The sequence below is a fragment of the Salmo salar genome, chromosome 28, assembly GCF_965601325.2.
Source record: "Salmo salar chromosome 28, fSalSal1, whole genome shotgun sequence".
Taxonomy (NCBI): Eukaryota; Metazoa; Chordata; class Actinopteri; order Salmoniformes; family Salmonidae; genus Salmo; species Salmo salar.
The window spans coordinates 24,628,884-24,641,365 of NC_138318.1; the positions used below are offsets into that span (position 1 = coordinate 24,628,884).

Consider the following 12,482-nt stretch of genomic DNA (forward strand, 5'->3'; position numbering starts at 1 on the left):
AGGCTATATAAGAGATGATGGATCTCATCCTCACTCAGAACAGAATTGACACTGGCCACTTCGGGAGTTGAGACACTGGAATACTTTTTATCACACAGACAGACTAGACATGGGACTGCACAGCGTTGAAGAGCTGGTAGGTTGTTTTTTGCATGTGTGATCGGGATTCACTCTGCCTAATCCATAATTTCCTCTGGGTTTGGGCATTCTAGATGTTGTTGCTGACAATATTAGTCTCTGATAGGTAGACAGGGCCGGCTCCAGGCATAAGCGACATGAGTGTCGCTTAGGGCCTCTGTCTGGCTCTCAATTTACTGTTGAAGGTTAGAATAGTACAATATATAAGGTGCAAATTCGAAATTTGGTTCTGCATCAGCAATTTTTTATCTTGTTATGCCAGTCACTGACAGTCACTCAATTAGCAATGTCAGCTAGCAATTTTTATATTGGTAAATTAGTCTAGCCAGCTATCTAAACTTGTAGTAATCATGGCTGAATAGCAATCGGGCACGCAGGGCATATGCCCAGAGGCCCTGTCCTCCAGGGGGCCTCCATTCATTTTTTAAGTCACTCTCACTATGATATTATTAAAATGGTATAAATCATGGCAAAATGTGTAGAATTGCAGGAAATTAGCTGTAAAATGTCCCCAAAAAGTATATCTTTCCCATGGCAAAATTAGTATAATCACATGATATTTCTTATAAAATTGCTGTGTAGAACTGGAGAGCACTAGCTTTAAAACTGCAACATTTTCTCTACACCCCATGGCGAAATATGTAGAATTGCAGGAAATTTGCTTAAAAACAAAAAATTCTCTCTGCTGTCAAGAGGGGAGCCACTAAAATGTTTTGCCGCAAGGTGGAGGGGGGGCAACCAAATCTCGCTTAGGGCCCCCAAAAGGCTAGAGCCGACCCTGTAGGATAACTTTCCTTTTGGTAATCTCCATTTTTCAATCTTTCCACACATTTCAGACTTGATTTTCCCTCACAAAATATGCATCAACCCCTACAAAAATGTCCATTAATTATAATCCACATAATAATTCACATTTCCTGTTGCTGCAGGATTATTTTTCTGCTGTAGCAAACGTGCTCAAATTAAGATCCTACATCTATCTGTACATACAATTAACAAAACATTATGGTTTTCATTTGGTCCAAAACAATCCAGCAGTTGGTTGCCTGCCCAGTCATCTAATAGGGTTGGCTTTGATCAGTCTGTAAATGAGTTGGACATTAGACAGCACACATTTCTCTATTAGCACCCCAATACTTCCTTCTTTGGTCCTTTATTAGGACAGAAACATCTCACAGAGGTAAGGCTTTGTTGTGAATGGCTACCTGTCCTCCATTCTGTTTTTTCCTTTCTTGGAATAGAAAGTACTGCTTAGGTGGATGGCCATCTCATCTCCAATCTGTTTTCTCTCCCAGGTCACTGGTAAAAGGTGTGAGGGAAAGGAGGCAGGCCATCACCTATCGGGGGCGTGTTCAGAGAGTGTGTACGAGGCAGCCGTCAACCAGGAGAAACAGGATGGCTGGAGGTCACACAAAGACCTCATCCCAGAGGAGAATGAGAACAGCACTCAGGAGGAGATCACAGTTGTCAATCTCAATGTGAGTTTTTAGCTCCTCATATGCTTAGTACTCAATTAGAAACACTGAACATTCTACTTGCCTTCCAAAATGTGGCCCAATATTCTGTATACCTTATTCCTTTTCAGACCGACAAATCAGGCCGTCTGAAACTAGAGACCGTGGATGACCTTTTCAACATCCTGAAACTGAGGAAGAGGAGGAGGGAGAGGAAGGTGCAGAACAGGAAAGAACCTGAGCCAGAGATCATTGTACGTCCCGCCACTATTCACTCTACACAATCCTTTTCTCCTTCTTTCTTTAAAATTCCTCACCATAATCAAGAAGAGGGAATTCAATGCAGAAAGGCCAACAATGGATTAAAACAAGTCAAACGGCACTAAGCTAATGCAACATGTCTCTTTTCGTTGTCACACAGCCCGACACAGTCGATGAAGACACGTTCCTGAAAGCAGCCATGGAAAATAAACTGCCTGTGATTGAGAAGTACCTGTCAGATGGAGGTGACCCCAACGTCGGTGATCATGTGAGTACCCATCATGTCTCTCTTATGATGACACATGGACAGCCATCTAAGTCAGTCTTTTGACATGCCAGAAGCTACATTGATTGAGATACAAAATCTTGAGTTACAGGCAGCCGAGGGCCTATATAGCACTAGTCTCATAATGCCACAGGACAAGTAACAGGAAGCCAAACGATTCTCACTTAACTCTGTCTGCCCTCCCTCTCTTACAGTTCCTAAGGACAGCACTACACAAAGCCTCATCCAAGGGCCATGTGGAGATTGTGAAGAGACTGCTGGAGGCTGGGGCTTCCATTGAGAAGAAAGACCGAGTAAGTTCTCTCTCTCTTTCTCTTAGTCACAAACTCAGATACTCACGCAGTCATGCAAGCATGCACGCACGCCCCCCCCCCCCCCCCCCCCCCCCACCCTCCTCACTCACTCACTCACTCACTCACCCTCATCAGAGCTCTAATTACATACAGTACATGGGAAATGGTTCAGAATGGCTGGGAACTGTCATCATCCTAACACTGTTTGTTTTGCCCACTCCCTCCAGTTGGATGCCACTTCAGTACACTGGGCCTGCAGGGGAGGCAGCCTGACTACTCTGGAGCTGCTACTCAATGAAGGAGGGAAGTTCAACTCCAGAGACAAGGTACAGCACTGAGACAGAGAGCCCTTAAACCCAGTTTGTGATGCCCAACATCAAAAACATATGGGATTTTACTTAGGGTTATATACAGAACAGAGCCGTATATAGAGCATATTAAACGGTATATGGATAGTTGAGCAGTCTGTGTTTGTGGTCTGACTCCCCCCCCCCCCCCCCCCCCCTCTGTTTTCTCTCAGCTGCGCAGCACTCCTCTCCATGTGGCAGTGAGGACAGGACATAATGAATGTGCTGAGCACCTCATCCACTGTGGAGCAGACGTCAACGCTAAAGACAGAGTAAGACATACAAACCCTAATATGACAAATGCAAGCATGGAGCAAATCACAGAGAGGCTTCGCAAACCCACCATTTGTACTCCATGCTATCATTTGTACTCCCACTATCATCCAGAAGGTGAGATCAGTACAGGTGCATAAAAGCTGGGACCGAGAGACTGAAAAACAGCTTCTATCTCAAGGCCATCAGACTGTTAAATAGCCATCACTAGCCGGCTACCACTCGGCTACTCAACCCTGCACCTTAGCGGCTGCTGCCCTATATACATAGACATGGAATCACTGGTTACTTTAATAATGGAACACTAGTCACTTGAATAATGTTTACATACTGCTTTACTCATGTATATACTGTATTCTATTCTACTCTATTTTAGTCAATGCCACTCCGACATTGCTCTTCCTAATATTTACACTGCCGATCAAAAGTTTGGGGTCACTTAGAAATGTCCTTGTTTTTAAAAGAAAAGCATTTTTTTTGTCCATTAAAATAACATCAAATTGATCAGAAATACAGTGTAGACATTGTTAATGTTGGAAATGACTATTGTAGCTGGAAACGGCAGATTTTTAGTGGAATATCTACATAGGCGTACAGAGGCCCATTATCAGCAACCATCACTCCTGTGTTCCAGTGGCACGTTGTGTTAGCTAATCCAAGTTTATAATTTCAAAAGGCTAATTGATCATTAGTAAACCCTTTTGCAATTATGTTAGCACAGCTGAAAACTGTTGTACTGATTAAAGAAGCAATAAAACTGGCCTTCTTTAGACTAGTTGAGTATCTGGAGCATCAGCATTTGTGGGTGCGATTACAGGCTCAAAATGGCCAGAAACAAATACATTTCTTCTGAAACTCGTCAGTCTATTCTTATTCTGAGAAATGAAGGCTATTCCATGCGAGAAAATTGCCAAGAAACTAAAGATCTCGTACAACGCTGTGTACTACTCCCTTCACAGAACAGCACAAACTGGGTCTAACCAGAATAGAAAGAGGAGTGGGAGGCCCCGGTGCACAACTGAGCAAGAGGACAAGTACATTAGAGTATCTAGTTAGAGAAACAGACGGCAGTCTCAACGTCAACTGTAAAGAGGCGACTCCAGGATCCTGGCCTTCTAGGCCGAGTTCCTCTGTCCAGTGTCTGTGTTCTTTTGCCCATCTTAATCTTTTATTTTTATTGGCCAGTCTGAGATATGGCTTTTTCTTTGCAACTCTGCCTAGAAGGTCCCGTGTGGTTCAGTTGGTAGAGCATGGTGTTTGCAACGCTAGGGTTGTGGGTTCGATTCCCACGGGCGACCAGTACGGAGAAAAAAAATGTATGAAATGTATGCATTTACTACTGTAAGTCGCTCTGGATAAGAGCGTCTGCTAAATTAATTAAATGTAAAATGATAAGAGCGTCTGCTAAAAATGACTAAAAAGAAAAAAAAAGGAGTTGATGTTGAGACTGGTGTTTTGCGGGTACTATTTAATGAGGCTGCTAAATATGTGTATGTGACCAATACATTTTGATTTGATTTGATTTGCACTATTGTATAGTATGGTTGTGTATTGCGTTGTTAATAGCAACTTTGTTTATGACCAGGATGGAGACACACCCATGCACGATGCTGTGAGGATAAACCGATTCAAAATGATCAGGCTGCTGCTGATGTATGGAGCCAGTCTTAAAACTAAGAACAGTGTAAGTACTCCATAATCATCCAACATGTCTGTCCTCATACAATTTTGACTCATCTTTTCACATTCATTTAGTATATTCCAGTGACGTCGGTATGATTGTTACTGGCTATTGTGTGAGCATAGCGCCATTTACAGTCCATTTGAATATTGATGTTTGATACAGAAAGGTGATCTATTTTACAAATGCTTAGTTAATTTGAATGTTTGTGTTTTTTCCCCTTGCAGGAAGGCAAGTCCCCTAGTGAGAATCTTCTGGCATGGCAGAGTGGTGCTAAAAACCTCCTGTGTAACATCAACAATGACAAATCTGTCAAATAGAACAATGACTTCTCAAGGTCTTGGGGAGATCTATGGCTATTGAAATCCATCCATGCATTCAGATTGTCATTGATAACTGATACTGATAGAATTGTTGAATGCCGATATTGCTGGCCAATGTTAGGGCTGTACAGTGTGTGCAAATGTAGAAGAGTGGGAAGGTAAGGCAATAAATAGGCCATAGAGGCAAAATAATTACGATTTAGCATTAACACTGGAGTGATGATGATGTGCAAGTAGAGATACTGGGGTGAAAAAGAGCAAGAGGATAAATAACAATATGGGGATGGGGTAGTTGGCTGTGCTATTTACAGATTGGCTGTGTACAGGTACAGTGATCAATAAGCAGCTGATGCTTAAAGTTGGAGAGGGACATATAAGACTCCAGCTTCAGGGATTTTTGCAATTCGTTCCAGTCATTGGCAGCAGAGAACTGGAAGGGAAGGCGGCCAAAGGAAGTGTTGGCTTTGGGGATGACCAGTGAAATATACCTGCTGGAGTGCGTGCTACGGGTGGGTGTTGCTATGGTGACCAGTGAGCTGAGATAAGGCAGGGCTTTACCTAGCATAGACTTATAGATGATCTGGAGCCAGTGGGTTTGGCGACGAATATGTAGTGAGGGCCAGCCAACGAGAGCATACAGATCGCAGTGGTGGGCAGTATATGGGGCTTTGGTGACAAAACGGATGGTATTGTGTTGTATGGCATTGAAGCTCGTCTGGAGGTTTGTTAGCACAGTGTCCAAAGAAGGGCCAGAAGTATACAGAATGGTGTCGTCTGCGTAGAGGTAGATCAGAGAATCACCAGCAGCAAGAGCAAGACAAATGCAATGGCATGATACTGTGGGATTTTACAAGGTGATATGTTACTGGAAAACTTCAAGTAAAACTGTATGCTCAAAAGAGTTTTTACAAAAAATTAGTTTTAACTAAAACTAGTTTCTGGATCCATTCACCTGTTTCAGTCTAAACACACAGACAGAAGTGATAGTAGTGAGCTGGAATGGAAAGTTGTTGTTGGTTTAGAGAATGTTTTAAATTGGAAATCATTTGAATGATATTTTGTATGTTTTTTTTTAGAAGAGACTAGAATGCAAAGCGTCAAGAGACCTCACTGAGTTTTGTATTTATTGTAAAGTTAATCTGTATATTATGCTTGTTATTTATTGTTTGTTTAAGTCAATAAACCAATCTGATATTTTCAAATACTAATTTTGTGATTCATTGTAAATGCTTTTGTTATTTGAGTCTCTGTAAACAAACAGTGTAGCCTATATCTTCAAAATATTATACTGGGTGGTCCTTGCATTCAGAATTTATCAGAATTTATGATTGGATCAGTTTACCTTGGCTTTCTCCAGCCCCATCCTTCAGCTTTATAGCAAATCAAGTGAAGGGGCTGATGTTTGGCTGACGAATTCAGGATTGTGGTTTTAAAAATAGACAAAGGAAGATCTGTGTTGAAGCAGAGATCAAAGTAAATCATAGAGATGTGGGCATATGGATAATATCCAAGGCAGAGTACAAGAGCAACCAGGAGATGAGAAAGTTTGCAGACGACCCAGAGCCACACATCAAACAGCAAACCCAATTGGTAAAATAACTTCCTGTACAAATGACCCTTAGAATAGAGCTGCTTTACCCTCTACAGTGTCTAAAGAAGCCCCTCTGTGTGTAACCCTGGTGGAAGCCCTGTCGGCCCAGCTCAGTGAGAAGGAAGAGGACCTACTGAAATGGAGGAAGGAGCGAGATACCCTGGTGGAAGCCCTGTCGGCCCAGCTCAGTGAGATGAAGCAGGCCCTACTGAAATGGAAGAAGGAGCGAAATACCATGGTGGAAGCCCTGTCGGCCCAGCTCAGTGAGATGAAGCAGGCCCTACTGAAATGGAAGAAGGAGCGAAATACCATGGTGGAAGCCCTGTCGGCCCAGCTCAGTGAGATGAAGCAGGCCCTACTGAAATGGAAGAAGGAGCGAAATACCATGGTGGAAGCCCTGTCGGCCCAGCTCAGATCCTCCTTTTCAAAGGATAAAGCTAAGAACGTGAACATCTTCATAGTTAAGAACACTATAACAATATGGAAGAAAATGAAACTTACTCTACAAGAACCAATATCACTCCCTTAAAACACAACCTTGTGGAATAATCCTTGGATAGCTTTTCAGAATTCACTGATAAACGGGTCCACATGGAAAACTAAAGGCATAAAGAAACCGTAAATGACTTGGTAACATGAAATACATTTATTTCCATGAGAGAATTCAAAAGTAATTTTGGACTCACCAAAGTAGATAGTTTCAAATATATGCAATTTAAAAGGTACATATCACAAAATGTCGATTAGAAATCTGTTGGACATCAGAGCAACCTTGAGGGAATCTTATTTGAGTCAGAAAAGGATGCTCATATGATAGGTAAGAAATACAAAACCTTGCAGAGAGCCTATCCAACAGACATTATCCTAGAAAAAAATGATAAACTATTGAAACTTAGACTTAAAAAGAACTTATGTTGGCACAAGATGGAGGGAAAGTTGTAGCATAACTAACGAAATTACAGTTAACGAAAATGTACACTTAATCCAGTATAAACTACTGTATATAATGAATTATACAAGAGACAAAATACAGCACAATGGCAGTCATGTCTGAAGTGTAAAACTAATAATGATTCAATAATCCATGCCTTCTGGGAACGCTATAGAGTCCGGAAACTGTGGGTGGAGCTAGAAAGTTAGCTGTCAGAAGACTTAATATGTAAATGTGCGTTTAGCTGGAGGTCCAGATACCCAAACTCCTCTCCAGCAACGAAGACAAGGGTTAACAGATTAGTCTCTGCTGCAACACCACCTCTCAACCAGCAGAGGTCAGTGCAAGTACAGACATAATGGATTGTTTGCTTGGGACTGTCAGAAACTATTTTCATTTGGGATTATACAATTAACACTATTAAATAGTCAATCTGCGATAAAATTTTAAATAAATAAAAAATAATACTTTAACATTTATTATATACACCCATTGATTCTTGAAGAACATAACTTAGAAGTGCCACAGGAGTTTAGTTCAACGGCTGTACTACTCCACCAAAACCCAACATAAAAACGTGTTTTACTCATTTGTTTGTAAACAATGTTATTGTAAACAAACACCGTATATCCTTAGAATGTGGTGAAAATGATCATTTTGATATCATAGACGGTCCGTCGATTTTTTGTTTATGCTACAATATTGCACGACACACATATACAGTAATTCAAGATAAGAACAATATGTTCTGTGTCCTGTTTATTCCCGTTAGTATGCACTTAGAAATGTAGCGAGAACTCAAGGTCAGAGTGACCTTGGAAGAGGATCAAAGGGAAATGAAATTGGTTGGGTGGAATTTAGAAATGCTTCGATTTTTATCTGCTGTTTTTTTTTTATTACATCCACCACACCCCAACCCTTCCCTTGCCTGGAGCCTGATTATAATAGTTGCTGGCTCTTACGGAGTCTGATTTGGATGCTAATGATGATGTGATGTCCCAAATGCCTCTCTATTCCCTATATAATGCACAGTGTTGGCTGGGGAAGCTATGATGAAATATATAGTGTACCAAGCTATAAAATGATTTCACACTGGAAGCAGTTGAGCTACAGTAAAGCTAGCCTTAAGATAAATGTTGTTTGTTTAACTAAAGTTACTATGAATAAGTAGTTCACTATATCAAAAATGACATGTAATACAAAGTTGAGACACATGACAGCAAGAACACATCACTCTGTAGTAAGATGTTAACAGTGCAGTGAGATCTGTGTGACAGACAAAAAGTGAGTGTGGTCTTAAAGGAAAACATAGTCCCAAAATGTTTTGCTTGTCAGAACCCAACTTTTCAAGATACTGTATGAACTTTCAAAATACAGAAATCATCCCCACATGATGCAAACGCACCCCCATATGATGAAAAATGCCACATTTGGGGACGATTTCTGTATTTTGAAAGTTACATACAGTATATGGAAAACTTGAGTTCTGACAAGAAAACCATTTAGGGACTATGTCAACAAAGGCCTAATGAAACAAATCCAAAAAGATCATTTTTGGGTGGAGTTTTCCTTTAATAGCCCAGTAGTCAGAGAGAGAACAATAGGGGGTTGTTTTTTGTGAAAATGTTTTTTTTTGTGAAAAATGTAGGCCTAGTGGGTCGTTCTAGATAGAAGTTAGCTACACTGATCCATGCCAAAAAAATGACTGAAAACACTATAAGATTTTAATTTTGTTTAACTACCACCAAGCTGCTGCAAAACTTAGTTCAATTACTAGTTGAATTACAAGTAGTGGAACTACTCCCCAACACTGTTGAGGAGTAGTCCACTATGTGCCAAAAGTAGTACACTATGCAGGGAATAGGGTGCCATTTGGTAGTCCACTATGTGCCAAAGGTAGTGCACTATGCAGGCAATAGGGTGCCATTTGGGACGTAGACTTGCTGCTGGCATGGACATGAAGACTGGCTGGTGCTCGATGTATAGGACAAAAACATTTTGACAAAAGCATTTTCCTGTGTGCTATGTCCAGTTGTTGTCGTACCCCAACAACCACATTGAAAATAAGTATTTAACATTTCATGTGTCATACTCTGTTTCTTGTACTTTTAGATACTGTTTTTCAACTGTACAAATTGTTTAACCCAAAATAAAATCAATCAATCATCAACTCATTTAAATGTCCTAGGCCCATATTCACAAAGGCAGCGTTTATACAGGCAGCCCAATTATGATATTTTGTTCACTATTGGTCTTTTGACCAATTAGATCAGCTCTGAAAAAGATCTGATGTGAAAAGATCTAATGTGATTGGTCAAAAGACAAATTAGTGGAAAAACTATCAGAATTGGGCTGCCTGTGTAAATGCAGCCAAAGCGTTGCAGTGTGCGGATCTAGGATCAGTTTTGCCTTGGATCACAAGCAATACGATTACATGGACGGGGGGGCTGATCCAAGATCAGCACTCCTACTCTGAGATGCTTGCTAATATATGGCCCCTGATAAGGACATTGGGACCCAAATGAAGGTGCTTCCTGAAACTGTATTTTATCTGGTGTCTGGTCCAAGGCAAAGTTAAAATACAAAACATACTTTATTCCTGGAATATTACAATATAAATTGAAGTTAATCTTTCCTGACCGAGGAATGGTAAATGTAGTGTCCATCCACAGTCTTACAAAAAAATTGTTCTATAGAGAAAATTATTTAGTGTAGGGGTGCTGACTAAAGGCGAATAAACTGTAAGCTCTAAAATAAAGAAAGAAAGTCGCACACTCAATATATAGTTCATTCATAAAATATTCAGACCCCTTGACTTTTTCTACATTTTGTTAGGTTACAGCCTTATTCTACAATCTATTAAATTGTTTTTCCCCTCATTAATCTACACACAATACCCCATAATGACAAAGCAAAAACAGGTTTTTAGAAATGTTTGCACATCATTTTTTTTTAAATCACATTTACATAACTATTCTAACTATTCAGACCCTTCACTGAGTACTTTGTTGAAACACCTTTGGAAGCGATTACAGCCTCGAGTCTTCTTGGGTATGATGCTACAAGCTTGGCACACCTATATTTGGGGAGTTTCTCCCATTCTTCTCTGCAGATCCTCTCAAGCTCTGTCAGCTCGGCTGGGGAGCGTCGCCGCACAGCTATTTCACGGTTTCTCCAGAGATGTTCAATCAAGAACATTCAGAGACTTGTCCCGAAGCCACTCCTGTGTTGTCTTGGCTGTGTGCTTAAGGTCATTGTCCTGTTGGAAGGTGAACCTTCCCCCCCAGTCTGAAGTCCTGAGTGCTCTGGAGCAGGTTTTCATCAAGGATCTCTCTGTACTTTGCCCCGTTCATCTTTCGTTCGATCCTGACTAGTCTCCCAGTCCCTGACGCTGAAAAACATCCCCACAGCATGATGCTGCCACCACCATACTTCCCCGTAGGGATGGTGCCAGGTTTCCTCCAGATGTGCTGCTTGGCATTCAGGCCAAATAGTTTAATATTTGTTCCATCAGACCAGAGAATCTTGTGCTGCAGAGATGGTTGTCCTTCTAGAAGGTTCTCCCATCTCCACAGAGGAACTCTGGTGCTGTCAGAGTGACCATTGGGTCCTTGGTCGCCTCCACAAACAAGGCCCTTCTCTCCCGATTACTCAGCTTGGCTGGGCGGCCAGCTCTAGGAAGAGTCTTGTGGGTTCCAAACGTCTTCCATTTAAGAATGATGGAGGCCACTGTGTTCTTGGGGACCGTAACCTCCTCACCGCCCGCTGATCCTTCAGCTTTTGTGTCACCGGACCCTGGATCGTCGCCGAAGGACCCGGACCGTGGATCATACCCGGAGGTTCTGGAGACTGGACTGCAGACCGCCGCTGGAGACTCCGGACTGCAGACCGTCGCTGGAGGCTCCGGACTGGAGGACGTCACTGGAGGCTCCAGACTGTGGGCCCTCTCAGGAGGTTCCGGACTGTGGGCCTTCTCAGGAGGTTCCGGACTGTGTGCCTTCTCAGGAGGTTCCGGACTGTGGACCGTCTCAGGAGGCTCCGGACTGTGGGCCCTCTCAGGAGGTTCCGGACTGTGGGCCCTCTCAGGAGGTTCCGGACTGTGGGCCTTCTCAGGAGGTTCCGGACTGTGGGCCCTCTCAGGAGGTTCCGGACTGTGGGCCTTCTCAGGAGGTTCCGGACTGTGGGCCTTCTCAGGAGGTTCCGGACTGTGGGCCGTCTCAGGAGGCTCCGGACTGTGGGCCCTCTCAGGAGGTTCCGGACTGTGGGCCCTCTCAGGAGGTTCCGGACTGTGGGCCTTCTCAGGAGGTTCCGGACTGTGGGCCTTCTCAGGAGGTTCCGGACTGTGGGCCGTCTCAGGAGGCTTCGGACTGTGGGCCTTCTCAGGAGGTTCCGGACTGTGGGCCTTCTCAGGAGGTTCCGGACTGTGGGCCTTCTCAGGAGGTTCCGGACTGTGGGCCCTCTCAGGAGGCTCCGGACTGTGGGCCCTCTCAGGAGGTTCCGGACTGTGGGCCTTCTCAGGAGGTTCCGGACTGTGGGCCTTCTCAGGAGGTTCCGGACTGTGGGCCATCTCAGGAGGTTCCGGACTGTGGGCCGTCTCAGGAGGTTCCGGACTGTGGGCCTTCTCAGGAGGTTCCGGACTGTGGGCCATCTCAGGAGGTTCCGGACTGTAAAATGTCGCCGGAAGCTCTGGACTGGGAACTGTCGCCGGAAGCTCTGGACTGGGAACTGTCGCTGGAAGCTCTGGACTGGGAATGCGCACTGGAGGCCTGATGCGTGGGGCTGGCACAGGTGGCGCCAGACTGGTAACACGCACCTCAGGGTGAGTGCGGGGAGCAGGAACAGGACACACAGGACTGGGCAGGCGCACTGGAGGCCTGATGCGTGGGGCTGGCACAGGTGGCACC

General features: G+C 43.4%; 1 protein-coding gene across 1 annotated transcript; it reads left to right on the top strand.

Annotated features, from left to right (window-relative positions):
• Positions 1–6,258, top strand: LOC106589708 (ankyrin repeat domain-containing protein 1-like). The gene is made up of 9 exons (XM_014179981.3): positions 1–136; positions 1,434–1,616; positions 1,724–1,846; positions 2,014–2,121; positions 2,334–2,432; positions 2,660–2,758; positions 2,953–3,051; positions 4,638–4,736; positions 4,961–6,258. Exons 1-9 carry the CDS (start codon positions 110–112, stop codon positions 5,051–5,053), a joined length of 930 nt encoding a protein of 309 aa, XP_014035456.1. The 5' UTR covers positions 1–109; the 3' UTR covers positions 5,054–6,258.
• The last annotated feature ends 6,224 nt before the right edge of the window (positions 6,259–12,482 follow it).

Coding starts and splice junctions, on each gene's coding strand:
- LOC106589708 (XM_014179981.3), top strand. CDS start 110: ATGGGACTGCACAGCGTTGAAGAGCTG. Junction 137..1,433: donor TGCACAGCGTTGAAGAGCTG/GTAGGTTGTTTT, acceptor TTTCTCTCCCAG/GTCACTGGTAAAAGGTGTGA. Junction 2,122..2,333: donor ACCCCAACGTCGGTGATCAT/GTGAGTACCCAT, acceptor CCTCTCTTACAG/TTCCTAAGGACAGCACTACA.